The 27,793-nt window shown below is 35.4% G+C and overlaps 1 protein-coding gene across 1 annotated transcript in view; it reads left to right on the forward strand.

Annotated features, from left to right (window-relative positions):
* The window catches only part of TTN (titin), a 310,344-nt gene that overhangs the window by 116,809 nt on the left and 165,742 nt on the right, over nt 1-27,793 (forward strand). Inside the window, exons 101-136 of the mRNA XM_087705592.1 lie at nt 56-239; nt 1,977-2,066; nt 2,189-2,456; nt 2,565-2,825; nt 4,170-4,379; nt 4,490-4,567; nt 4,675-4,701; nt 5,912-5,959; nt 6,068-6,127; nt 6,234-6,299; nt 6,853-6,936; nt 7,775-8,137; nt 8,918-9,010; nt 10,079-10,159; nt 11,172-11,237; nt 12,510-12,590; nt 12,995-13,045; nt 13,421-13,483; nt 14,077-14,154; nt 14,375-14,455; nt 16,041-16,124; nt 16,510-16,587; nt 17,373-17,450; nt 18,010-18,087; nt 18,272-18,355; nt 18,674-18,778; nt 19,932-20,072; nt 20,913-20,978; nt 21,712-21,795; nt 22,072-22,143; nt 22,822-22,902; nt 23,390-23,470; nt 24,679-24,765; nt 25,016-25,090; nt 26,171-26,254; nt 26,407-26,730. Of these exons, the coding sequence (XP_087561718.1) occupies nt 56-239; nt 1,977-2,066; nt 2,189-2,456; nt 2,565-2,825; nt 4,170-4,379; nt 4,490-4,567; nt 4,675-4,701; nt 5,912-5,959; nt 6,068-6,127; nt 6,234-6,299; nt 6,853-6,936; nt 7,775-8,137; nt 8,918-9,010; nt 10,079-10,159; nt 11,172-11,237; nt 12,510-12,590; nt 12,995-13,045; nt 13,421-13,483; nt 14,077-14,154; nt 14,375-14,455; nt 16,041-16,124; nt 16,510-16,587; nt 17,373-17,450; nt 18,010-18,087; nt 18,272-18,355; nt 18,674-18,778; nt 19,932-20,072; nt 20,913-20,978; nt 21,712-21,795; nt 22,072-22,143; nt 22,822-22,902; nt 23,390-23,470; nt 24,679-24,765; nt 25,016-25,090; nt 26,171-26,254; nt 26,407-26,730 (3,935 nt within the window). The remainder of the gene's footprint in view (nt 1-55; nt 240-1,976; nt 2,067-2,188; nt 2,457-2,564; nt 2,826-4,169; nt 4,380-4,489; nt 4,568-4,674; nt 4,702-5,911; nt 5,960-6,067; nt 6,128-6,233; nt 6,300-6,852; nt 6,937-7,774; nt 8,138-8,917; nt 9,011-10,078; nt 10,160-11,171; nt 11,238-12,509; nt 12,591-12,994; nt 13,046-13,420; nt 13,484-14,076; nt 14,155-14,374; nt 14,456-16,040; nt 16,125-16,509; nt 16,588-17,372; nt 17,451-18,009; nt 18,088-18,271; nt 18,356-18,673; nt 18,779-19,931; nt 20,073-20,912; nt 20,979-21,711; nt 21,796-22,071; nt 22,144-22,821; nt 22,903-23,389; nt 23,471-24,678; nt 24,766-25,015; nt 25,091-26,170; nt 26,255-26,406; nt 26,731-27,793) is intronic.

A 27,793-nucleotide genomic window follows, 5' to 3' on the forward strand; every position in this document is an offset into this window, starting at 1 on the left:
GTTTAATGGATGTTGGTATCTATTTGCTTAATAAGTAATTTCTTTATTTCTGCAGAACTCCAACAAAAAGGAAGGAAGGTGAGGAAGAGCAGGCAATTGATATCATGGAACTTCTAAAAAATGTAGATCCTAAAGAATATGAAAAATATGCCCGCATGTATGGAATCACAGATTTCCGAGGTCTCCTACAAGCATTTGAGATGCTAAAACAAAGCCAGGCAGAAGAAACACACAGACTGGTAAACACCAATATTTTCCTTTATTAATGAATCATTTCAAACCATAGTTCTGTTACTTTAAAAATGCATCCAATGTTTAAGCAGTCAAATTATTCATTTAAAATTAATATTCTGCAATGGGCATTATTATCGATTCTGAATCAAAATCAGTTGCGATAGTTTCTCCCCAACATTTTCTTATAATATTTCATGTGTCCGTGTGTGTGTCTGCATGTGTGTGTGTGTGTTTGTGTTGTGTGTGTGTGTGTGTGTTCCAGCATAACTCTGGAACACCTCGAGCAATTTCAACCAAGCTTCGTACACAGGTTACTTACTCTCTGGAAACAAATACTGTTTGACTCCCCTAACACCCTTTGTGGGGGGGGGGGTCTGTTACAATACAACCTGTTGTGCCTTCAAATGGCTTCTACTTTACTGCTTTAAAATGGCTTCTACTGTACAGTGCAGTGAAGTTTCCATGATAATGGCTTCACAGTACTCCACAAGGGAGCTCCCTCTGGTAAGAAGGATAATCCAATATTAGAAATTACTTTTGGTCTGGACATTTCCCCCCTATAAATAAATACCCAGGCAACGCCGGATTATCAGCACTAGTTGTTAATAAAAGCCCTTCTTCCCTTTTGAGTCTGCAGTGATTCCATATAAATAAGAGGGAAGTGTTTCACCTTTCTCTATATAGAAGGCATATATCTATATAAATCTTTATATAGATTTTTGAGTACTGTTCATCTGATTCAGAAGTGTGTTAGTTGTGAAGGGACTTTAGTAATCAAAACTAGTATCTATAATTAAATTTGTGGGCTACAATCTCCACCCACAACTAAAATATATATTCTCTCTACAGCTGTTTTTTCAAATCAGCTATCTTGAAAATGTGGGGACTGAAGTCCAGTAAATCTGAAGGGCACAAGTTTGAAAAGGCTGTACTAAGCAATTTCTGTTCAGTGTTCTTTCCCCAAGGATTAAAACACATAAATAGTTTTAATGCTTTCAATCAGGAAAAAGCAAAGAGAAAAATTAGTTTAAGAATTCTTAGTAAGGTGCTATATTTGAACAAAATATTGACATTTACAATACAATAGGAGAGTTGGAAGGGACTTTGGAGGTCTTCTAGTCCAACCCTCTGCCTAGGCAGGAAACCCTCTACCGTTTCAGACAAATGGCTATCCAACAACTTCTGAAAGACTTCCAGTGTTGGGACATTCACAACTTCTGGAGACAAGCTGTTCCACTGATTGGTTGTTCTAACTGTCAGGAAGTTTTTCCTCAGTTCTAAGTTGCTTCTCTCCTTCATCAATTTCCACCCATTGCTTCTTGTTCTACCCTCAGGTGCCTTGGAGAATAGTTTGACTCCCTCTTCTTTGTGGCAACCCCTGAGATATTGGAACACTGCTATCATGTCTCCCCTAGTCCTTCTTTTCATTAAACTAGACATACCCAGTTCCTGCAACCGTTCTTCATACGTTTTAGTCTCCAGTCCCCTAATCATCTTTGTTGCTCTTCTCTGCACTCTTTCTAGAGTCTCCACATCTTTTTGATATGGTGGCAACCAAAACTGAATGCAGTATTCCAAGTGTGGCCAATTTTTAATATGTTAAAGGCTAGTGATTATGTACTGGAGCAATTAGTTCTGAAATGGATATAGATATTTCCTTTAGTTTAATAAGGTTTTGGCATTGTCTTGCTTCTATTGTTTATAAAGTAGAACATATTAATGCATGGATTTGGTTTTAACAGGAGATTGAAGTAAAAGAGAGATCAAGGAGAGAAGAACAAGAGTTTGATGAACTTGTAGCATTCATTCAGCAAAGGCTTACACAGACAGAGGTAATTAATGCCATTTATCAATTACAATACTATGTAATTAATTCTGCCTGTTTACAAAGTTATTATATAGCAGGATTAGTGCTTACCACACAGATTCAAAAATATTGAAAAATATTTTTCAGCCTATTACTTTGATCAGAGATATTGAAGATCAGACTGTGTTAACAGAAGAAGATGCCATCTTTGAATGCGAGATTAAAATAAATTATCCAGAAATCAGACTAACCTGGTACAAAGGCACAGAGAGATTGCTCTCAAACAAGAAGTATGAAATCAAAATCGAAGGAGACCGTCATATTCTTAAAATCAGGAATTGTCAACTTGGAGATCAGGCAAATTATAGGGTGGTCTGCGGTCCTCACATTGCCAGCGCTAAGCTTCATGTGATTGGTAAGTGCAAAATCAGTGCCATGTTTTGATCGATCAAATATTAGAATATTATCGGATGTGCTTTTGGGTTGGTGTTTTCTAAAACGCACATTTTTAACTTGCTATCAGAACCCGCTGTTGAGCGTCATCTCCGTGATACTTCCCTCAAAGAAGGCTTCACCTGCTCTTTGGTTTGTCAGTTCTCTGTGCCAAATGCAAAATCCCAGTGGTACAGAAACGGAAAGGTCCTTCAGATAGGAGGCAGATATTCCACAGATGTCTCTGACAAAGTGCACAGGCTCATCATCAAAGATGTAAGAACAGAAGACCAGGGGCAGTACACCTGCAGGTTTGACGATCTAGAAACAACTGCCGACCTAATAATTGAAGGTTTGTAAAGAGAGCTTGTGTGATCATAAAATAAGATAAATCTTTATCACATCCTAATAACATAATTTCTTTTCTAAAGTTATTTTTATTTGTTTGCCATATATTTATTTTTATTTGTAAAATTTATTGGCTGCCCATCTTACCATAGGCGTAATTCTGGGTGGCTTACCATTACATAAAAGCTAAAACACAAAAAATTAAAAGCTAACATTAAAACTAAAGGCACATTGGGAGGGGGGGCGGAGTGGCGGGGAGGGGGGATTTGTTATTACTCAATCAACCCTCTCCATTGCGTTGCAAAGCCACATCTTCAGGCCTTTACAAATAGGTAGGAGGGTTGGGGACAACCTCACATTGAGTGGCAAGATATTCCAGAGGGCAGGAACAACAGCAGAGAAGGCCCTCCTCCTGGACACAGGGGCCATTCTTGTGCCCCCCCCCAAAAAAAACTACACATACTGCTGCACTCTGTAGCTTTTAAATGCTTTTCAAGGGTAGCCCCACGTAGAGTACATCACCGTAGTCCATTCATGAGAGACTAAACGCCTGAGTGCAGGGAATTTAACTATGCTTTGTCTTTTTTTTTTTTCAACATTCTTATAACCAGATGATAGGATTTTTAACTCGTTTCCTCTTATGATCTGATTTTGCTTTGATTACAGCAATTAACTTCAACTTATCTATCTCCTGTGCTTCCTTTAATATGGGCATGAGAAAGACTGTAATAACTACCTGCTCTAGGTAGTCCTCGATTTACAACAGATCATTTATTGACTGTTCAAAGTTACAACATTCCTGAAAAAAGTGACTTATGACCGTTTTTCACACTTACAAACATCGCAGCATCCTCGTGGTCATGTGATTAAAATTTGGATGCTCGGCAACTGGTCCATATTTATGACAGTTGCAGTGTCCTCGGGTCATATGATCCTCTTTTGCAATCTTATGACAAACAACACCAGCTTAACAGCTACAGTGATTCAATTAACAGCTGCAGCAAAAAAGGTCAGAAAATGGGGCCAAACTCATTAACAAATGTCTCACCTAGCAACGTAAATGTTGGGTCGTAAAAGGTGTAATGGTGGTTGTACGTCGAGGGCTACCTGTACTTCAAATCCATTTTGAAACTCAAACAGCATTCTCACGAAAACAATAAGCACTGTCTGTATGTCTTTGTTTGAATTGAAGCATGCACAGGTATGCGTATACCTACTCATGCACAAACACATAAGCATACACACATATATCCGCAGGCAAAAAATCATGGGGGGGAAACCAAAAACGAATGAAACGTGAGAATAATTGTCCTTCCCCCCCCCCTCCCTTTTACTTCAAAAACTACAGCTGAACCAATTCAGTTTACAAAGACCATCCAAAATATCGTGGTCAGCGAACACCAGTCTGCGACCTTTGAGTGCGAAGTCTCCTTTGACAATGCAATCGTCACATGGTACAAAGGGTCAGTGGAACTCAAGGAGAGTCCCAAGTACAGCTTTAGAAGCGAAGGCCGATGCCATTACATGACCATCCACAATGTTACCTCAGACGATGAAGGTGATTTGATTCTCTTTCTTGCTGGTCTTCCCTATTTGCAAAAATGCACAACCCGCCACAAGTACCATAACACCATTTATTTATTTATTCACATTTTTATTTATTATTAGGAGTGTATTCGGTTATTGCTTGTCTCGAGCCAAGAGGCGAAGCAAGAAGCACCGCTGAACTCTACCTCACCACTAAAGGTCAGTACCTCATTGCTCCAGGTTTCACGTTTGCCTGGTCTTGCTGAATAAATATTTCTGAGGTGAAAATGATTCCAAGTACAATCATTTCATTTCTTCTCTTGCAGAAATTAAACTAGAAATAAGGCCGCCAGGTAAGGAAAAGAAAACGATGAATGCCTTTTGAGTCACTTTTTATTTTTGTACATTTCTTTCTTGTAAAAGGCTTTTATAGCTGCCCATATTGAAACCGCAAGCCTGGGATACATACAAAACAGCCAAAAGAATAACAAGAAAATCCAAATAAGCCGAATAAAAATGATTTAAAACTCATGGCATTCTAGGATAGCATTCTACCATTCATCCACATGCCATCTTAGTGTGCTCTGGCCGAGTGTGAAACATCAAAGCCAAACCTTTTTTATTTTTTATTGGCCACCTCTTTATCCCCATTTAAAGCAACCGCTGTGAAGATCCACTGTGCATGGAATGCCACATGTTCCTAAAAAAAATGTATTGTTGCATGCAGAAAAATCTGCTTCTCGTTCTTTTATAATTCTGCACAAATATTTAATTGTCAATTTAAAAATTTCCATAGTCAGCTGCACATGCAGGAACACATCCAATTGAAATGTTTCTTTCATTTTATCTGTAGTTGTATTGTTGTTGCTAATACTTTATAACGATGCTCATTTAGTGGTGGAATCATGTTCCATAATATGATTCCCATGCACTACAGAAAGCCACCTGAAGTAGAAAGTGCTCACCACCTATAACACTCTTTCCCAAGGGAAACAGTCATTTGCAATTAGGAGTTCCAGCAATAAAATAATGCAATGTGGGGTTTTACTGCTTAGGATTGCGCTCTCTTTCAGAATAGCAATAGCAATAGAACTTAGATTTATATATTAGTTCATAGTGCTTTACAGTCCCCTCTAAGATGTTTACAGAGTCAGCCTATTGCCCCCAACAATCTGGGTCCTTATTTTACTGACCTCAGAAAGATGGAAGACTGAGTCAACCTTGAACCAGTCAGAATCGAACTCCTAGCAGTGAGCATTGAGAACTGTTTTGTTCCTCCTTCCCATTGGGTTTGCATTTTTCCCTCTGCCAGCCAGTCAGTTTTCTGGCCCAAAGGCTCATTTGTGATCCTAACTTACTATTTTTCAGGGCTTCCTCCCCCAAGATTTTGGTACTCTTTACTAAATATCACATTCTGCACAGACTGCTGATAGTTATCTTTATGCATGGATGATACCACATGAATTCGAAAAGCTTGATGCTTAGACTATTACAGCAGTATTAGTATGCATCGTATAACTAGATTAATATGATTACTTTGTTACTTGTTCATTGGTTTTCCAGATGTCCCAGATGCTAGAGTTGCAATTCCAGTTGAAGTTCCAACTGAAGGTAAATTTTACTTTTAAAAAGACCATTATTAACTTAGGCAAAGAAATATTTAAGAACTGGGCACACTATGAAAACATCTTAATGAATATATTTCTTTTTTTATATAAGATATTCCTATTCTTCCTATCTTACTTCCCATGCCAGAAGAGAAGAAGAAAAAAGAAAAAGGTACTGCAGCTTTGCATTTCAGAACCTGTATTCATCAGATATTTCCAAATATTCTATTTGATCGATTTCTTTACATGCTTAATTATTTTCACTTTTGTTTTTGAAGTGGTTAAAAAGAAAATAATCAAAAAGGTGATTCCAAAAGTCCCAGAGGAAGTTCCACCTCCTAAAGGTATGTCAGATTGTTTGTTCCCAAGTATAAAGGAATTTATAAACAACAAAATATTAATGAAGAAAAAATAGCATGTCTTTTTAACCTTCACTCATGTTTTTCTAAAGACTTTAGTATATTTCACAGTTATAGTGAATGACTCAAGTGCTAAATACCTGAAGAGGATACATATGCATATTATCTCATACAAAAGAGCTAAACACTTTATAAACTTTTGATTTAAAAGTTTAGCTGAGTCTCCTCAATGTTTAAATAGGAGTGGTTTGGTTGCATATTTTTATATGTGAATTTGAAAAGCACGTGTATTTATATCTTTCTCTTGCTTTATCTTTTGTTCTTTAAATATGATCCTATATCTGTTAGATTCATTGAATTTAGTGAGTTTACTTTTATACAAGTAAAGTGTACTGTTAAATGGAAGTGATACGTGCTTATTAATACACAGTGCCTTCTCAATGTTGCTTGTATTAATCAAAACAAAAGCAAATCACATTGAAGTGCAGTTGATGGTAGGGAAACAAATATCTTACAAGGTACATTTTATATGTTTCAGAACCAGTCAAGAAACCAGAACCTCCACCTCCTGCTCCAGTCCCAGTCCCAGTCCCCAAAGTAGAAGACGTTATTCCAACCAAAGGTAAAAAATCAAAGGTTGACACATGTTTTCCCACAAAATAATGTAATAAATTGAAAAGAGTCTCATTTTGTTGCAGAAATTGAGACAAGACCAGCTCTTTGTCAAAGGGAAAGGTTTATTGCGCAAGGTTCAGCAGCGATAGGTCAAGCAAAATCTGAACCCCGTAGGGCAGTTGTTTACAGTCTTTTATACTCTTAGCCAACATATTGATCATCCCAAAGTACCTGGCCTTCCTGTATCATGTAGACCCCCTTCCTATGTCATGTAGGCCTCGTACACAATCTCCCAAAACAGAGACAGGACATTCATTACTCAATGACCTCCCCAGAGGGGGTATTGGTACCAATATCCTTTTCATTTGTTTTAGTTAGGTGAAGCAAACAGAACAACTAATCTTAAGGGTAATTAATCCTTTGTCCCATTCCACATGGTCAAGAAACTTTAATACCCAAATAATCTGTCTAGTTGTCAAATTCTCTTTTAATTTAACTTCTGATAATCCAATTCATGTTGAATTCTTCCTTTCTACAACATTTGTGTTGTTACCCTGAGACAGATGGGCATCTTATGACATATGTGCCTACTGACTAAATTGCTAAAATATTTGACCAATATATTAAATATCTTAACCAAAGGAGGAGGGGAGAATTAGGATTTCCATTCAGTAGATAATTTCAAGTTCTAATAAATATATCTGCCTTGAACCAAAGAATTTGCCTATGTTTTACAAAAGACATGTCTTTAAAAAAGCAACCGTGTATTATTTCTGAGCAGCTGCATTTATTAATGTATGAGAACACTGATCTCAATTGTTTGTGCAATGTTTTATTTGTAAAAGTTCCAGTCAAGAAAACTGAAGAGATCAAAGTGACAACTGTGACTAAGAAGAAGGAGCCTATTTATGAGAAAAGAGAAGAAATACATGAGGTTCGCAAAGAAATACATGAAGAATGGGAAGAGGAGTATGGGGAGAAACATGAATACTATGAAAAAGAAGAAGGTTATGATGAAGGGGAAGAGGAATGGACATATGGAGAAAGAAAAGAGAAAAAACCAGTTTATCGGGAAGAATGGGAAGAGGACTATGGGGAAGAACATGAATACTATGAACGAGAAGAAGGTTATGAGGAAGGAAAAGATGAATGGGCATACACAGAAAAACAAGTTACCTTAAAGAAAAAGCCAGTTTATCATGAAGAAGGTATATTTCTTTTTTTTTAAAGACAGATTCATTTTTTCCCTTTCTCTCTCTTTTAAATAATAATTTTTATAGATAATTAAATTTATAAATTTCTATTGTTTTACTGAATTTTCTGCTTGATTGCAATGATATTAGTAGGATTAGAAAAGTTACATATTTTATTTTTTGGTAACTGTATAATTGACTGAACTGATTTAGTGTGTATGTTTAATCAGGCTAATTCTGCCAACATGCTTTAGGAGACCAGCAATGCAAGTAATATTTGTTTAGATAAGGTGATAGGTAAGATATAATGATGATGGAATATTTAAATTATATCCAATATTTAATTATATTAATATAAACATTTATTTTTTTAAGATTCACCTCATATTTTACTTTGCTATTATTATATACCACTACCTGAAGGAAATATAAGGAAATTTGATATGTATGCTATTTTTATTCTATAACATTTTCTTAAATGGATTTTTTGCTCTTAGAATAGAGACCTTAGAACCAGTGGTGGGATTCAAATAATTTAACAACCAGTTCTCTGCCCTAATGATTTCTTCCAATAGCCAGTTCACCAAACTGCTCAGAAAGTTAATAACCAGTTCTCCTGGAGTGGTGCGAACTGGCTGAATCCTACCACTGCTTACAATCTTTAGACAAGGAATGAAGTAAAATGAACAAGTCAATTAATATTGCTTTAAATTAGCATGGAATATTAATAAAGTGTGTCAAAGATCCCAAAATATTTCTAGTTGTTTCTTGAAATACATTTTATGTCTGTTACAGTGGTCCAAGTTCCTAAAAAGCCAGAACCTGTGCCAAAACGTCCGGAAATTTCAGCCAAGATAGAAGAAAAGAAAAAAATTACAATACAGAAAGGTTTGGTCATTAAAATGATATGCACTGCAGCATGTTTCCTTTAAAATTTGCTTTTTAAGATGCATTTTTACTAACTAGTTTATATAATAGATGACTTAAAAAATAGATTAAAGATTCTAAAATACCAGAGTTCAAAACAAGAGATTTTATAGTACCAAGATAAGGTAGGAAACCCTACCACTGGAGGTGTTTTTAATCTTTCAATTATGCAATGCATGGAAGTATTTTCAGGTCATGTATAATAAAGACATGTTGAATACTAATCATAAACTCTTACATTAAATTTATAGATTTATTGCTAAATGTACAAAACGGATGTCTCTTTTTGTCCATCCTTAATATATTGGACATGACAACACACTGTCAGGTTACATTCTGCTTCATCTCACATATAAAAAGGATTCCTATCGAACCGTAAATCCAAACTGTTAAATCAGGCATTCCTTCTAAACATCATTCACGGGCATATCAATAGTTCTGTTATGAAAAAGGCTCAGTTCTGAATGTTCTGTATGAAATACTGGGGAGGAATGGAAAGAAAAGGAATCTGCAATATCAACAGTTTTTAGAGATGGAGAAGTTTCCATTCTAACCTCCCTAGCAGGTCTCAGAAATTAGGCGGGATTACCATAGCATTCAAAGGAATCCAGAAAAGAGATTATCAATGGCAGGAGATTCTCCATCACTGATTGAAGTAATTGGGCAAAGCCAAGGTTCAAAAGCTGTCATGAGAACAACATAATGTAGTATATATGAACTCCAAATTTATATGTCTTTTAAAAAAATCAGTGAATTAGAATGTGTGCTTCTCCTCTTTTCTGGTACCAAAAAGTCGGATATAATGCACTTGATGGAGGCAAAAGTGGGACCAGAGTTGCTTTGGAAGTAGACTTTGGGACAAATAAAGGACAATCCAGGGCTCAACTGTGGTCCATCTGAGAAATTTTGGAGGTTTTTTTCCTAGAATCCAGTATGATTTTTTTAAATAGTACAAGTGATGGACCTGATCATCTCAAGGCTAAAATATTCAGGTACATACTTATGCTAAGTGTTTTAAACCCCCTTTAGTTACTCGGAAGCCTGTAACTGAAGAAGTAACAAAAACGGCTTGGCAGGTGGAGGAAGAACAACAACTGAGAAGAGTTAAAGGTAGGAATGGACAAAAATTAAATTAGGTTTTTTAACAAGGAATGGTGCTATGAATCTTTTGCTTTAATTTAATGTTGGGGAAATATAGGAATACAGTATGTGCATGCTGCTCATTTTAATTTTGTGTGGTCCTTGGTCTACTTGCAAAAATCCTTGGCATCAAAATATGTCCCTTTAATTGCATATTTAAAAAGTCTTCTATGGCTAATAACTGATCTTTTCGGATAAAATATTTAATGATATGTCCTAGCCTCGTCTTAACCTATGATATACTCATGATTTTTAACAACAAATGATCTATGGGATCAGGAAAAAAAACCTTAAAAGTAATGGCATCTAGCTAATTGTTAAAATATACAGAGCTAATTGCTTAGAGCTGCTACACTCCACTATCTTCTTAATTTTTCCCTACAACTTAGATGTTAAAATAGTCATAAAAGTTCGGTTCAACTTGATTTAGAAAAGAGATGGAAGACATCTCAGTTTCTTTGCTATTTTTGCTGCGTATCAAATGGGTCCATGGTGCTCTCTGAGCTTGTTTGTTTTCTTGCAGACTTTTCGTTACCCTAACTAGGTAACATCATCAGTCCTCAGAGACCACCAAGAATCCCTCATATCAACCCTGAGCTACAGATATTCTCCTTCATTGATATGCTACCCCTTTCTCATTTTATATGGTTCCATTTATTAAATCTTCCTAAGATTTAAACCAATCTTCTTAAACCTGATGCAGTTAAAATTTATTATTGTGAGCCACCCAGAGTGGCTTAAGATGGGTGGTCACATAAATGTTTTAAATAAATATGTAAAAAACATAGATAAATGTCTTTGGACTCCACCTCTCCTCCCCACCACCCAATTCTCAGCCAGGGGGCAGAAATCAGACTTGAGAAATCTGCTTTAAAATGTTATTTATTTATTGGTTAATTATTTTATCCTTAATTATGATCAAAAGTGTTTGATATGCATCATATATGGAAGTAATATTTTATATACTTTTATATCCATAAAGCTCCAGAAGTTCCATCCAAAAAACCTGCGAAGAGGGTCATTCACGAGGAAGTTATAGAACGAAAAGGTATAGAAAATCTCCTTTTCCATCTCTTTCTATTTTCTTGTGAAACACCTATGTAACAGTAACAGAGTTGGAAGGGACCTTGAAGACCTATACTAGGGATTTGAACCGCCAAACTGCTGACCTTTCTGACCATCATACATGAACATTGATTTCTATAAATCATATCCATTTTTTCCTACCTTTCATGGTGTTGTTGACTTTTATCAGTTCTTTTTCAGTTCAGTTTTTTTCAGTAAAATTCTACTAGCCTTTCCCTGCGAATGCAAGTACAAATTATTCAGTTGAAGGAACAGAAAATTAAAAATAAATAATGCTACCTCTATAAATGTTGAAGCCAGACTCCACCCAAGAGCAACAGTATTCTGTATGGAAATCCTGCCAATGAATCATGTCCTCTTCCTAAAAAAAATCCAAGATAATAAAGAACTTGAAAAAGCCATTTCCTTCATGCCATAGAGTCTTTGATTTTTTTTTCCAATGGGAATTAAGATTCCACTGTTACTTAAAATGGCGAATCTTCATTGAGAAGCATTCTAGAAGTGATAGACCATTAACTGATGGTGTGCATTGTTCATTGGGTGCATGATTGAAAATAAGATTATTCACTTTATATGAGCAGAAATTCTGTTCCGTACATTTTTGCTCCTTTATGAGATTTGGCATTCATCTATGCCCGGCGGATTAGTTGGTACCTAGAAGGAATTCCAGGCATGGATTAAATTGGGAGAGTCAAAAACATCATAGATGAAAGTAATGGCAGATCACTTCCTTATTGTTACCAAAAAAAGTAGATGACCATCAAGTTCAGCTAGACACAGTTTTTATATTTATTCATGGATACTAGAGTAAGGTTTGGAAGGGGGGGAATGGGAGTCTATCTCAAAACATACATAAATTCTTATTCATCTTTGCCATTTTTGGAAATAATTATTTTCTTTATTCTGCTTGTAATATTTGCACAGGAAACTGATTGTTCCCTGACAAAACTATTTTTGCTGTCTGATATTTAATGCAAAATGCTACAGAACATTTTAAGCTGAACATTGGCTAATCTAAATGTTCCCTGAACTTTGTCTTACCTCAAAATGTTGGAATATTCTGAATGACTTCATTTGAGATTAGATCATGCTGTCTTGGAATTTTTTTCCTATCCTTACATCTTACCTACAACAAGTTTTTATTTGGAGACCTGGTGTATAATATAATAGAAATATGTTCGCAAACCATTTTCCTATGTTTAATTTAATATATTTGACTGAATTCTTATTTCAGGCCCAGCTGAACAGGAATGGTCTTTTTCAGAAGAAAAAGTGACTGTTTCATATCACGAAGAAGAATATACATATGGTTCAGGTAGTTACAAACTTATTATTATTATTATTATTATTATTATTATTATTATTATTATTATTATTCTCTTACAACCTTGTCCTGCATAAAAAATGAAATAGGCCCATTAAATTGCATTTGTCTCTATTCCATGTTTTCTTAATATGGCAACTTTGCACAGAGCATAGAATTGTTTCCCACAAAAAAAGTTGCCTTATTCTTTTATTTGTGAGAAACTGCTCCCTTTGAAATGATCAAGACATTTAACCTTTATAACTTTAGGAACATACATAAATATCTCTCTGGATATTTTAGAGTAGGTTCTGGATTTTATTTAATATATCTTTTTTATCTTATGGAACATTTCAATAGTGTTGAAAATAATGTAAATACAGTGCATCTTTTAAATGTGATGATTCTCTTTAAAGAACCAGAAGAGTACGAGCATGAAGGCTTCTATGTTGAATATCCAACTGAAGGTAAATTTGATTTATTTTATTTTAACCTAACTTTATCCGGTGCAGTAATAGATTATTTCATATAATTTCTTAACGATTCTAAACATGTTCTGTGCAGTTATTTCTGTATACCCTTTTATAAATATCTCAAGTTCTATACAGATGACAAATAATTTTTAGACTAGTAAATTTCACCACTGTAGTTGAATCGCTATAAGACAGAGGGTATGTTATCAAGATCAGAAATATAATTGGCCATTGGTGAACAGAGATAGCAGGAACAGTTCTTTCTTATTCTTTTGCTAACTAGCCATGTGAATTGATTTTGGGTATTTAAAATTGTATGTAGAAAGTAGGATAAAGTCAACCTTTTAATTTTCCCATTTTCCTTTAAAGAACCAGATGAGTATGAAGAAGAAAGGGTCTATGTAGAAGTTCCTGAAGTTCCACCACCTAAAGGTAGATTTTTAAAAAAACAATATTATTTTTTTATTTTAAGAAGGTCATGATATCATCATTAAAACTTCTGAGAATCACTTAAAAACCAAGCTTGGCAACGTGATGTCTATGGGCATCACAGCATGCATTTTCCTCAGTGATGTGTACATTATTGCACAGCAGAATAAAAAAATAACACTGTTTAATAAATGGAAATCTTTTGAGATTGCTAAACCTTCTGCAATATTGATATTCTTACATAGAATCTTTTAGATTTTGAAGAAGAAAAGTGAAATTCTGAGAGCTATGGTGATTTTTTGAGATTTTGACAATTTGAAAAAAAAGTTATTTTATTTCCTTGTCACTGATTTCTTGACCATAGGCCAAAGAAAAACTAATTTGCTTTCAAGCTATCAAGAACTTGATTCTTGAATCTCTCTACTTGTTATTTCATATTCTTGTTGGTCTTTTCCCAGGTCTCTGAGCATCTATATTTCACCTATAAAGACATTAGCAACTCTACAGTGTTTTTCAAATATGATGTTAGTGTTGAATTTAGTCTATGAGAAAGATCTTGATTTTATCTGTTTAAACTCAAAATTACTACTATCTAGTTCCAGGGGTCCCTAAGAAACCAGAAGAAAAGGTTCCTGTGGGTGTTCCTAAGAAAGTAGTACCTCCGCCAGCTAAAGGTGAATTCATAATAATGAGATATTGATCAGTACAATAAACTTAATATCTTTTTGCTGTAGTAGACAGCCTTTCTGCCAATAAAACTGCACATTTGATTTGATATTTTGCAAGTGTTTCTTTGCTGGAATAATAGGTGCTTTTAAAAAAAAACATTACTATCAATGCTGAACAATATTCCATTATTCCATTTCTAAACTTCTATATTATGTGTTTTTAAAGTGCCTGAGGTGCCCAAGAAGCCAGTCCCAGAAAAGAAAAAACCTGCCCCTCCTGAACAAGTGGAGGTTCCTCCAGCTAAAGGTATATAACTGGCAGAAAGCTTGCTTGCTTTTACTCTTTACAAAATGTATCTGTCCACACATAGTTTATATGCGTGTATATACCAGTGGTGGGTTCCATTACATGAACTGCTCGGTGGAGCGTTACACAGGCACTGTGCGCTCAATGCACATGCGCAGAGGCACCGAAGAGCTCAAATACAGGTAAGGAGCTTATGCGGGCAGGTGGGCCCTCCGGAGCACTGTACAGGAACTGTACCCAGTACTCTGGCCAGGCACCAGTATGCTCGTACTGGGGCATACTGCCTGGAACCCACCACTGGTATATACCCTGTTTCCTTGAAAATAGGACCTCCCTGGATAATAAGTCCAATTAGGCTTTTGAGGGCATGCACTAAAATAAGCCCTCCCCAAAAAATAAGCCCTCCCCCCAAAATATTGCAACAGAGCAGCAGCCATGAAGTGATCACACTCGCCGCCTCCTGCACCTCAAAAATAATAAGACATGCCCAAAAATAAGGCCAAGTGCTTATTTCGGGGGTCAAAAGAAAATAAGACCCTGACTTATTTTCAGGGAGACACGGTATGTTTGCATACAGGTAGTCTTACAACACTAAATGAACAGTTCATTTAGTGACTGCTTGAAATTACAGAAGCACTAGAAAAAGTGATTTATGACCATTTTTCACATTTATGATTGTTGTAGCATCCCTATGGTCACAACACTTGCCAACTGACTCCTATTTATGATGATTGCATTCTCTGAGAGCCATGTGATCATTTTTTGTGACCTTCTGATAAGTAAAGTCAATGGGGATGCCAGATTGACTTAGCAACCACATTACTAATTTAACAACTAGCAATAGCAATAGCAGTTAGACTTATATACCGCTTCATAGGGCTTTCAGCCCTCTCTAAGCGGTTTACAGAGTCAGCATATTGCCCCCAACAACAATCCGGGTCCTCATTTTACCCACCTCGGAAGTATGGAAGGCTGAGTCAACCTTGAGCCGGTGAGATTTGAACCGCCGAACTGCAAATAGCAGTCAGCTGAAGTGGCCTGCAGTACTGCACTCTAACCACTGCGCCACCTCGGCTCAAACTACAGTGATTCACATAACAATTGTAGCAAGAAAGATCGTAAAGTGGGGCAAAATTTACTGAATAACTGTCTCACTTAGCAACAGAGAGGTTGGGCTCAATTGTGCTTGTAAGTCAAGGACCCCCTGTGTGTGTATGTGTATTCTACCCTTCGGTAAAGGGTAGAATAATTTACTGACTTTTGCTTTTTAACACAACAGAATATATAGGAGGCAAGGCTATAAACCCTAATGTGTTAAGGGTATTAGAAGTTATTGAAAAAGTTTCATTATAGGATCAAAAATCAATGGGATTTGATGCAGTTCTGTTTGGAACCGCATCCTATCAGAACAGTATTTTCTAATAATACAGAAGATTAAATAACATACTTATGTTGTACAACTCAGTTCTACTTGTTTGAGCCTGTTGGAGCAATTGTTGACCCTCTTAGATCTTCCACCACCACCACTCCTCTAATAAACATGCCAAAATACTAACATTCTCCTTTTTAAACTAACCATTGACAGTTCCTGAGGTGCCTAAGAAACCTGTTCCAGAAAAAAGAAAGCCTGCTGCAGTCCCCAAGAAAGAAGTACCACCACCCGCTAAAGGTATTTAATTTGAAATTAGACTTTTTAGTAGAATTAACATCCATTATGTTTTTATCTTTCTCCTTTGGTGCTTTTGGGGGAGTGGGGTGGATGTTGATCATCATTATTTATTTTCTGCATTTCGCTGTTAGTGCTAGTATGGATGTTTTTGCTTATTGGTGTACATCAGGAATCTTAAACTGAGGACCATCTGAATGTTGGGCTGAACTGGGAGCATCTCTTTCAGAATTGTTATATTTTGTTATAATTGTTATATTTTATTTCATTTTAATATATAAATTGAGAGGGCCTTGTGAAGTCTAAGTGATATTGCTAAATGATAATCATTGAAAATTGTTGATACATATCCAAGGATTTCTCACTTTTATTTTTAATATCTTTGAAGTGCCTGAAGTGCCAAAGCCAGTACCAGAGGAAAAAGTGCCTGTTCCCGTTCCTAAAAAAGTCGAACCACCTGCTAAAGGTATGTAGCAGAATTTAATATATATATATATATATATATATATATATATATATATATTATATTGATATATTTTTTTGGTTCAGACATTTATCCTATGGCACATATTCAGAACTGATGTGTGATCCCTCAACTGGTAGTGCTACTGTGTAGCTTATTGTTTTTTGCACGGTATATAGTTAATTAGTTAGTTAGTTAATTAGTTGTCTTCATAAACAATTTTTTTTTACTTAGACACCAAAAGCTGGAACTACCAATAGGTCAGGGGTGGGTTTCTCGCCCCGTTCCAACCGGTTCAGTTGGAACGGGGCCGGCGGCATCCTCGTGCACGCACCCGGTGCACGCATGCGTACTAGTGTCTGCGTGACACTCCAGCTGCTCCTGGAGGATCGCGCAGGCTCTGTATGCGTCCTGCGCATGCGTGGAAGCGCAGAACTCGTCAAAACCGGGTAAGGACCATGGCGTGCGTGCGGGCCGTTCGCCGTTCCCGGAAGTTACTTACTTCCGGGTTCGCCGACCAACCGGTTCGTAGGGACCGCCGCGAACCGGTTGAAACCCACCCCTGCGATAGGTGTACTAAATATGTCAGAAGGCACTCATCATATATCTAAATACTATTATAGGTATCAGAGATGAGATGCCTCTTATAGAGAAGGCATAGTAGATGAGGTTTCTCCATGTGGCTGTGATTTAATTAGGAATCCATTCACAGTATTATACTTGACAAGCTCACAACTTTTTTTAAAAAATTATATTAATTTTTTTGCATTTTAAAATCTGTTTTAAAGTGCCAGAGGTACCTAAGAAAGTTGTTCCAGAAGAAAAAGTTGCCATTCCGAAGAAAAAAGAGGTTCCTCCTGCTAAAGGTAAAAAAATATACCTGTATTTAAGAGGCTTTAATGATCTCTTTGTATTTTTACCTTAATTGTATGGGTGTTCAGCCACACCACAGTTCACTTGAGTCCGATGCTCAAGTTTGTTTACAATTGTTCAGGGTTTGGGGAGGGAAGGAAGGAGAGAAGGAAAGAAGAAAGGAGGGAAGGAAGGAAGGAAGGAGGGAGGGAAGGAAGGAGAGAAGGAGGGAAGGGGGAAGGAGGGAGGGAAGGAAGGAGGGAAGGAAGGAGAGTAGGAGAGAAGAAACGAGGGGAGGAAAGAGGGAGGGAGGGAAGAAGAAATAGGACCGTTGTAAGATAAGATGGATCTATGGGATGGTAAGAAAGCAATTTTCAAGTATATTGTCAACTGTAGGGAAAAAATTGTTATAAATACATATTATTAATAACAGTTATGAGATCATATAATTGTGAATGTATATATGAAATTGATAAAATAAAATAAAAATTTAAAAAAATTGTTCAGGGTTTGGGTTCGTCATAATTATATTTTGAAGATTCTACATATTGTTACATGTGTTTCTTTTAAAAGTACCCGAGGAGCCCAAGAAAGCAGTTCCTGAGGAAAAAGTATCTCGACTCCGTAAAAAAGAAGTCCCGCCAGCAAAAGGTATAGTTTTATTTTCTTTAGGAGAAAATAAAATTTAAAAAGAAGAAAAAACAGCTGGATTTTACCTCACTGTTCAATTGTTAATGCTCTGTTGTCTTGATTGTAATTTTGTATTTTATATGCACTAATTGCACTTCTGTTACTGTTGGAAATTCTAAAATGAGACTCAATCATCTCTTTAAAGTGCCCAAGGTGCCAACAGAAGTAATTGTTGAGGAAAAAGTAACCGTTGCTGTGCCCAAAAGAGTTGAACCCCCTCCAGCTAAAGGTATATCTTGGGACAAAGTTGAATTAACCTGGTTGTATCAAAGAGTGTCTTTTCTCATTGTGTGTGTTCCATGTTTTGCATATTGCTAGTACCTCATGAAGACGTCGTTGCGTAGATAATGGGAGGTGGGGTGATGGGCTTTATTTGTATTCATTTCATACTGCTACTTAGCTCTTATTTGTACATTTCATATTCAAAAGTACTACTCAGTTCACTTCTCACTTTAAACTCTTAAATAAATACTGAAAATATTTGCGCTCATCTGCCAGGAATGTATGAATTCCAGTTAAATCTGTGCACATTTAATGTCTTTTAAAGTGCCTGGGATGCCTAAGAGGGCTGTTGTAGAAGAGAAAAGTTTTGTTTCTGAAGAAACAGTATCTGTTACCATTTCTAAAAGAATGGAAGCTCCTTTACCTAAAGGTATCTTTACAAATAATTGGAACTATGAACTATTTTTTCCACCTTCCTGGAAAAGTTTTATAACTAAATAACTGCCTGCTTGTTCTGGTTTTCTCTGTTTCTTTTAACCTAAATGGATTGTTTCTGTTTTGGATTTGTGTATCATTAGAACACCCTTGTATGTGACCAAGGTCCTTGGAGAAAGTAACATTTTTCCAGTTGTGTTCCATGACTTTATCTAAACATAATCCACCCCATCCCCATTAAAATGTTCTGACACATCTGTGCATTTTGTGTGAATATGTGTATGCTCTGTTATATGTGTACTCTGTGTGCTTTGGTGGGGTGTCTTTGGATCGGAGAAACCATGAGCAGAAAGTGAAAATCCAAAACTGTTGTTCTCTGAGTGCTTATATAAAGACTAACAGAAAATTTATGCGGCTCTACAAAGGTGTGAAAATGTTTCTCCGTAGTCTTTCTCAAGTGTTTAAGAAGATGGAGGAGCTTATTTGGATATGGGACTAGTTGTTGTTTTTAACTTTTTTATTATGTTTACAAGACTAGAAACTTTCTACTAATAGATAGATGATATAGTCACTCTATTTTTTCTTTTTTATTTATCTATTTTATTAACAACGTATCATTCTATCATAAATGTATATGACAGATAGACAAATTCCTTGTGTGTCCAATCACATGGCCAATAAAAAATTATCTTCTCTTCTCTTCTTGATAGATAGATACATTACATGATATTTATTCCTGAAAAAGGCAAGATTGGAGTTTTTGTTTATGGCTAATTGCCCTAAATCAAAATGATTATTAGGATGTTGGATTTTGGATCTATACCTATGAGCCATAAGCAAAAACTCCAATCCCACTTTTTTCAGAGAATAATTATCAAATGATGCCGTTACTATGAGATCCTATAATTAGGAGAAAAGTCATAGAAGGGCAAATAAATCTCTATCTCTAAAACTCTTAAGTTTTCCCAAGCCAAGTCAAGGCACTGACATTAAATTTGATATTAATTTATTTGTATTTACAAAAATGTTTTTCATTAAAACATGGATTTGTAGATTTCTATCTGCTCAATCCAATTGGTGGTTTCTTTGAATATAATGCAGTATCCTATTCCATAATAATATTAAACTCATCATTTAAATCTCCACAGTGGAGAAATGGGAAGAAGAAGAGGAGGAGGAGGAAGAAGAAGAAGTAGTGGAAGAAGTAGAAGAAGTCCCCATTTCTTATGACAGGGAAGAAGAAGAAGAAGTCTCTTACGTGGAAGAGGAGGAAATTTCAGAAGTAACAGGTATTCTACTATTCAAAAAGCAAAATAATTGTCATATTTCCAGCAGTAGCATAACTGCCATTACAACATTTGTGCCATCTTGAAATTAAATCCATCAACTAATCAAACTAGTCAAATCCACTAATTATTATATGTTTTGTCTCACTCAAGTGAATAGTTTGATTACAAAGAAAACTTTAAAACAATGTATTTAAGAATATCTGCATCTTCCTTATTTTGATCCAGATGGATTTTTGATGTAAGGAGCCCATCAGTTACTAAATCATTATTAAAGTCTACTTAAAAGACACTGTTGTCTTAAATCTTGCTTTCCTCATCCAAATACATGCATATGTAAAACAATACATTTGTAGAACAGTTTTGATGCTTCAAATTCAAATTAGTGAATCTTATAAGCAAGGGACCTAGTAAAGAATTAAGCCATGAATGCATGTATATGCAGTATAAGACACTCTTATAAGACACTCTGGAACACCTTTCTGAATCTTAATCTTGGTTAGGCAATGACTCTAGGATATGGACACTTATTTAACATTTCAGGGTCTGAACTCGCCCAATGTGTGAACACTTCCTCACATGGTATACATAAATGCATGTGACTTATAAATAATTGATTCTTAATTCGGCAAGATGTAAATATGTGTGGCATTTATTTATTTGAGTTGTTAATGCATTACATCCTACTGGAGAATACATTTGCAGGCATTAAAAAAACATAGCATACAGTCCAGTGAGTGAAGCAAATTTGTAACGCTTACTTATTTTCCCTTTTGCTAATTGTAAATGTTCTTATTCCAACTATTTAATTGTACATTCTAAGCAATACTTTTACATTGACAGAAGAGGCTTACTATGCTGAGGAGGAAGTACATATTACTGTTCCCAAAAAAGTGCCACCAGTTAAAGGTATCTCATTAACTTCTTAACATATAAAGGTAGCTTAATTGATATCTCTCCCTCTCCCTCTCCCTCTCCCTCGCTCTCGCCCTCGCCCTCCCTCTCTCTCTCTCTGTCTCTCTGTGTGTGTAGTAGTAGTAGTAGCAGTAGCAGTAGCAGTAGCAGTAGCAGTAGCAGTAGCAGTAGCAGTAGCAGTAGCAGTAGTAGTAGTAGTAGTAGTAGTAGTAGTAGTAGTAGTAGAAGAAGAAGAAAATCTTTGGAAATTTTGGCTTAGAACCAGCATTTCCTCCTACTTGTAGTCTAAGCAGAGTTTTACTTAACTGGCGCATCAGGATAAAACAATATTTTGCCCAATTCCCCTGGTAGTATGTCTGTGCTGTTTGGAAGAGTTCTTGAACAGGTTAAGCAGAGGTGGGAATATGCAGGGGTGTTAGGAGTCTGTAGCAATAGTGGAACTACTCCATTGGATAAGAAGCTGGTCTTGAAAGAAGGACCTACTTCTTATGCAGATGCTAGTAACTGGAACATGCCCAGTGTCTCATATTAATTTCATATAATTCTTCACTTTTTTGCTGATGTCATGGAATAGTATGGCTTAGTACATTCATGTATCAATGAATTAATTTGAACCCTTCATTTATATTTTGTGTCAGGGATTTCCTCCCTTTCTTTCCATATAATTTAAAGAGGCAATTGGAAGTACTTAGAAAGTGTTGCTTATATGTAAATATTCTTTCTAAAGTGCCAGAGGTCCGGAAGAGACCTGAACCACCAAAGAAAGAACCAGTTGCTCCTCCCAAGAAAGTGGAAGCCGCTCCAGCAAGAGGTACAAATATTTACTGTTTCTTTTTATTCAGCCAAATGAGATTGTTATTCAGCAAACCTAACATGTATTGTGGGAAGAAAAGGTGGGGAGAGAAAGAAAGATCTTTAAACTTACACTAATTTCTTTTTCACGAATTATGAAAATTACGTGTTCCTAAGTAATCTAACCTCACATATCTTCAATGAAATGTGTGTGTCCTTAGTTCTCAGAATATATTGAGCTTAAAAATGTATTGTGTTGAAATCACTCCAACATTGTAAAATGTTTTTTTTTAAGTGCCCAAGAAAGTCCCTCCTGAAGAGAAAGTTCCACCTAAAGTTAAAGAACCTCCACCACCCAAAGGTAAATAAACCAAAAGAGAAAGGAATTATCAGGGATGTGTTTTGTTTATCTCTTGTGGTATATTATTTTATGAATAGGATCTTCATTGTCACCCTATTTTGAATTGAATTGAATTGAATTTATTGCATTTATATGCCGCCCTTTTCCCCGAAGGGGACTCAGGGTGGCTCACAATCCAAGTCAGGGAAGGGGGTACAGATAAGGGATAAAAAAGACGAACAGAACAATACACAATTTAAAAGCACACAACAACCATACCATTCGAGAAGGGGGGCAAAAGCTCTTTAGCCCCAGGCCTGTCAGAACAGCCAGGTTTTAAGGGCTTTGCGGAAGGCCTGGAGGGTGGTGAGGGTTCGAATCTCCACGGAGAGCTCGTTCCAGAGGGTCTGAGCAGCCACAGAGAAGGCTCTCCTCCGGGTGGTCGCCAGTCGTCATTGGCCGGCGGATGGAATTCGGAGGAGGCCTAATCTGTGGGATCTGATCGGTCTATTGGAGGTAATTGGCTCCTTCTTTACTCTTTTCCCTCTAATGTTGGAAGACATTAGACTCAGCTTCACTGCTTGTCTAATTCCTTTCGAAAAATTTAAAAATTAATATTGATTGTTAAAGGCAACTACCTCACTTTAAAGTATTTATGTATACTTGAAATACATGCAATTGACCTACCTTCATTATTTTTTAAAGTGATAGAAATCCGCAAGAAAAAAGAGGTTACTGAAGAAAAAATATCTGTCTCTAAAAAGGAAGAAGCTCCACCAAAGAAAGGTACATCAAGTTCTAAATTCTATAGTACGTACATCTTAATTTTGACTGGCAGTTAAAAGATGGCAATACAAGGTTGATAAATTGCTGAGGAGAAATTAATAAATAAAGCGCAAAGAACCGATGGGTTTCATTTTTCAAACAACCACTACTAGGACAAAAAACAACAAACAGCCTTTAAAATTTAGGGAGATTTCAAAAGCACTTTGTGATATAACATCACAAAGAACATCATCACGAGGACTTTTATACAAAGAAAGTAGGGAAGCAAAATATCTTAGTAAGCTTGCCTAAGAGGGCAGTATTTGTCTTGATACTTTAATTATATTGAATAGACTTGGTTTCCTATTTGATGTTCAGCCTTGGTTATCTTCATATTTTTAATCATGTTTGTAATTAATAACAGTGTTATTAACTTTTGTAACTTTGACCGAGTCTTGTCACATATAAATAAGTCAAATCAACTAAAAAAAAATGTTTTAAATGCCAGTTGTACCAAAGAAAGTTGTCCCAGAAGAGGAAGTCCGGGTTCCAAAACCTAAGAAAGAGATAGCACCACCACCACCTAAAGGTATAATACTTGTCTGATTCTGTGGAAAGTTTTTTTTTATATCAGCCAGGTAATTATAGACATTGGGAGCTAGCTGCTTCCAAGAAAAATACATTGCAACTTGCCTAACATTTGCAAAAATGGCTTGCTCTTAACAAGCAAAGAATATTAGGTTAATATGCACATAAATAAATTTCAGTTCTGAGTTTGTATTATATATCTGTTTTACTTTTTATGACTGTAGTTTTAATAAGTATACTAATCAAATTTGTTAATTTGTAAGGGGAAACTATACATTATAGATACCACATTCCAAAGCTGTTGATCCAAGAGTAAAGGACCATTTATTTGTAGATCTATTTTGTCATTCAAATAAAATAAAAATAATTAAATTATAAGATTAGATATTTCCCAACAAAAGGCCCCATATTAAGGTTTTAGTATTATGTAAGTCATATGACTTGGCATAAGACAACTGATTAACTAATGTTCTGGTTAATGGTACAAATTAACTTTAATAGTTACTATTAGATGTCAGCTAGTACTAATCAACAGAATGAATGGATTTGATAACTAAGATGGGGAACATTGTTCCAGATATATTGGTTTCCACTTACATAATTCCTAGCCAGTGCAACCAATAAAAATAGAAATCAACACACTAAATTGTAGAAGGCTACTGAACTCTTTGTTGCATTTTGGATTTCCTTTTTGTTATTACAGAAATTATAATGTCTTTTAGCAGTCTTCTTAAGTGTCATTAGCTTTCTTTGTGTCTATGTTCTTGCCTTTGTTGAAAAGTGTTGTCTGGAACAACATCTTGCAATTATTTACTAGAGAAATAAGTTTTTGAAGGGAGTTATTTGTTTTCCTTTTGGTATGTTTTATTGTGATTAATAAATGTTATTTCTACTACAAAATCAGTATTGTAAAAAAAACAGCTTTGTCTTAAGATAATTTTAAAACCAAATCAATGTTCTGTGTTCTGTAAGTGATATAGTTGTAATATGGAGTTTGTAGTATCTGTTCAATGTAAATCTGGTTAAATGCTATATTGTCGGGCTGATGACATTTTTAGGAGAATTGTCAATTGTCTTGTTTAGCAATTTGGTCAATGTCTGGATGTTTTTGTCCATTATCCCATTCTTATCATTGCTAGCATCAACAATTTATAGAGAAGAGCATAAATTCATGGCATGGTTTTCTTATTACTTTCTTTCAACTGCCAGAAGTGCCAGAAGTTCCAAAGCATCTTGTATCGGAAGAAAAAGTATCTATGGTTATTCCCAAAAGAAAAGTAGCTCCACCAGAAAAAGGTATATGATCTTCATACGAAACAAAAATTCATATATATAAGAAGACATTTCTTATGAATTTTCAAATTTAAAATAATAGCTTTCTTCTAAAATCCTATGAGGAGAATGGGCAAGGCTTATTTTTCTTTCTTTTTGTTTAATTTCTAAAAGGAGGTCTCAAATAGTTTCAACCATCTCACTGGAATTCTTATTGTTTTAAATGATACTTCTTGTGGTATTCTAAAGTGAAATACTATGTCTTTAATAACAGCCAGAGAAGAGCACTGGGGTTATGCAGAGGAAGTCTCTATTTCTCTTCATACAGAGGAGGAAGTTTCATATGCAGGTATGATATCGATGAGGAAAAGCATAGGGGCCAGAAACTTAGAAACTGAATGATAATTTGTCACTGCCATTTAATATATGTTAAGAAAATGAACATTTACTGTTTATTTATAAAAATATTATTTCTCTGAGAGTACAAACCCTCCCAGTCTGTTGCTATCTCCAATAGAAATGTTACAGATACATAATTGTGGTGTGAAATTTACCACATAACGTTTTAATAAAAACTTAATATTAAATACTGTAATAAAATGAAACACCAAGGGTTCTGATTCTTAATAGTAATGAATAAATAATCTTGTTTTTTAATCTTTGAATACAACAGAAGAGGTTAATCTAAGAAGATAAATTTTGCACAGCATTAAAAAAAATGTTGGCTTTTTTTCTTTTCAATTTTTTTACTTGGATAACTGCTTGAGTTATTCTATTTCCTATATTGAATGCTTCATCTAAGTAAAATGGCTTGGAATAAGAAAAATATTATGAAGCAGCATTTAGGAAGCTTGTAGAAAAAGCTAGGATGGATAGATAGATGATAGATAGATAGATAGATAGATAGATAGATAGATAGATAGATAGATAGATAGATAGATAGATAGATAGATAGATAGATAGATAGTTTTCTGAATGGGCTGAAAAGTTTGTTTATTTTTTTATTAATCTTTGATACTCTGGAAAAATTTTGTAGAGAAAACCATCTCTACCTATTATCAAAACAAATCTTTGACTTACATTCATTGATATTAATCGACAATACAGTGACAAATCAGAAGTGGAAAATATCTATAAGACTTTGGCTGTAACTGGCAAAAATTCTGGATGATGAAATTTGAAAAATGCATACTTTTTAAAAAATTATATTAACATCTCAAACATTAAAAAATTCACATCTCCTTTTAATTCAGGAGCAAGCACTATACAAGAAATAATGTAAATAAAAGAGTTGCAACTACAATAAAGTCAAATATCATCTTTATCCAAATATGGGTATATTTTGTCTGGCAACAGAAATATATGTTGGTGTCTTGCTGTTCTTAAAGCTTTTTCAGCTCTTATATGTTAATGTACTATATCTTTAAAGTTCCTGAAGAGCCCGAGAGAGCTATCAGAAAAGAAAAAATGCCTATATCAATTACTTCAAAAGTGAAGAAACCTCCTGCTAAAGGTATATTTAAGATATAAATGTGTCTTTGTGTCTGTTGTGTATTGTTGTATGTTGTTCTTTCACTTATGATTATTTGAGTATTCTTTTCATGAATGCTTACATCGTTGATTGTGTCTGTAAATAAAACTCTCAAAAATTTATATTTTTTAAAGTTCCTGAAGTTCGTAAGACTGTTATTAAAAAAGAAGTGGTCCATGTGAAAGTTCCTCAATATGAAGAAGAGGCTCCTGAGTATGAAGAAGAGGAAGAAGTTCCCCAATATGAAGAGGAAGAAATCCCACAATATGAAGAAGAGGAACAATATGAGGAGGAAGTGTCGCAATACGAGAAGGAAGTCTCGCGATACAAGGAGGAAGTCTCACGGTACGAAGAAGAAGTAACTCATGAGGAAGAAGAGGTAGTAGTGGTACCTCACTATGAAGAGGTTCCTGAGTATGAAGAAGAGGAAGAAATCCCTCTACCTCCTCCACATAAAGGTAAAAGCAATGGCAATGTATATTTTATGAATTTGCTCTTGTCTAAGATTTTTTATTTAGTTTTATTTATAGATTATTATTTCTATGACAAATTATTTATTGATTTGTCATTAATTCATCTTCCTAACTGAATTTTGAAATTCATGTATGGTTTTTAGATTATAAACTGCAAATAGAAAAGTTTGAACTAGGGAATATTCCAAACATATTTAACCTATTTTAATTTTAGGTGCTATATTATTTGTCCAAAATTATTCTACTTATATCCAAACTTCTCCTAGTTGGAAACAGAGCCTACTAAACAAGCCTGCTCTGTCTAAAAGTCTTGAAATATATTAGTAACAATTTTATATTTATCTGGCCAAGAAACAGAGATGAGCACCGTGCCTGTTGGATATGACTGACAGGAAAACCTTTACCTTTCCTTCTTACAGAAGTCCCAATGAATTCAGTGACTCTCCCAAAATAGAGGGTGCTAGTCAGATCCTTAACATAAAGCCAGAAGACACGCCCAAACATCATGCTTCATTTGAGTGTAATTTTAAATGTATTTTGAAGTAGTTTTTTGTTTACTGGAAAGATAACATTCTACAAGGCCTGGTCATCTTGTTTATTTCAAAGAATATTTTGGGGCCCTGCATATACCCTAGAAAGTAGCAGAAAGAGCTTTGAATCCATCACTCTGATGGGGGCGGAACAATTTAGAAGTAAACTGAGGTGATAGATTCCAAGGAGAATGATAGAAAGGGGGAATCCGCTGGTGTGTATTCTGCTGATCAGAGTCATTCAGATGCCAGTTAGTGGAGTTGTACAGAAACAGTCAGTCCCCGAAAGCTCTTCAGAAGGGTTTGGGCTCTGCTGAACAATGTGGCATGCAATGTAACAAGATAGCATATCAAAGAAGAGATAATGAACTTATCTGACCTAATCTATGGCTTCACCAGTATTTGCACTATGTTACCAGGGTCCTTACAGAAGGAAACCAAAAAAGTCAAGATAATAATCATTACAGCGTGATCGAAGCCCAGCTCTCCCCCCACCCACACACCTTTTAAATGCATAA

This window comes from Thamnophis sirtalis, unplaced genomic scaffold (assembly GCF_051295495.1).
Source record: "Thamnophis sirtalis isolate CommonGarterSnake01/CBP01778 unplaced genomic scaffold, rThaSir2_p1.2 scaffold_1, whole genome shotgun sequence".
Classification (NCBI taxonomy): Eukaryota; Metazoa; Chordata; class Lepidosauria; order Squamata; family Natricidae; genus Thamnophis; species Thamnophis sirtalis.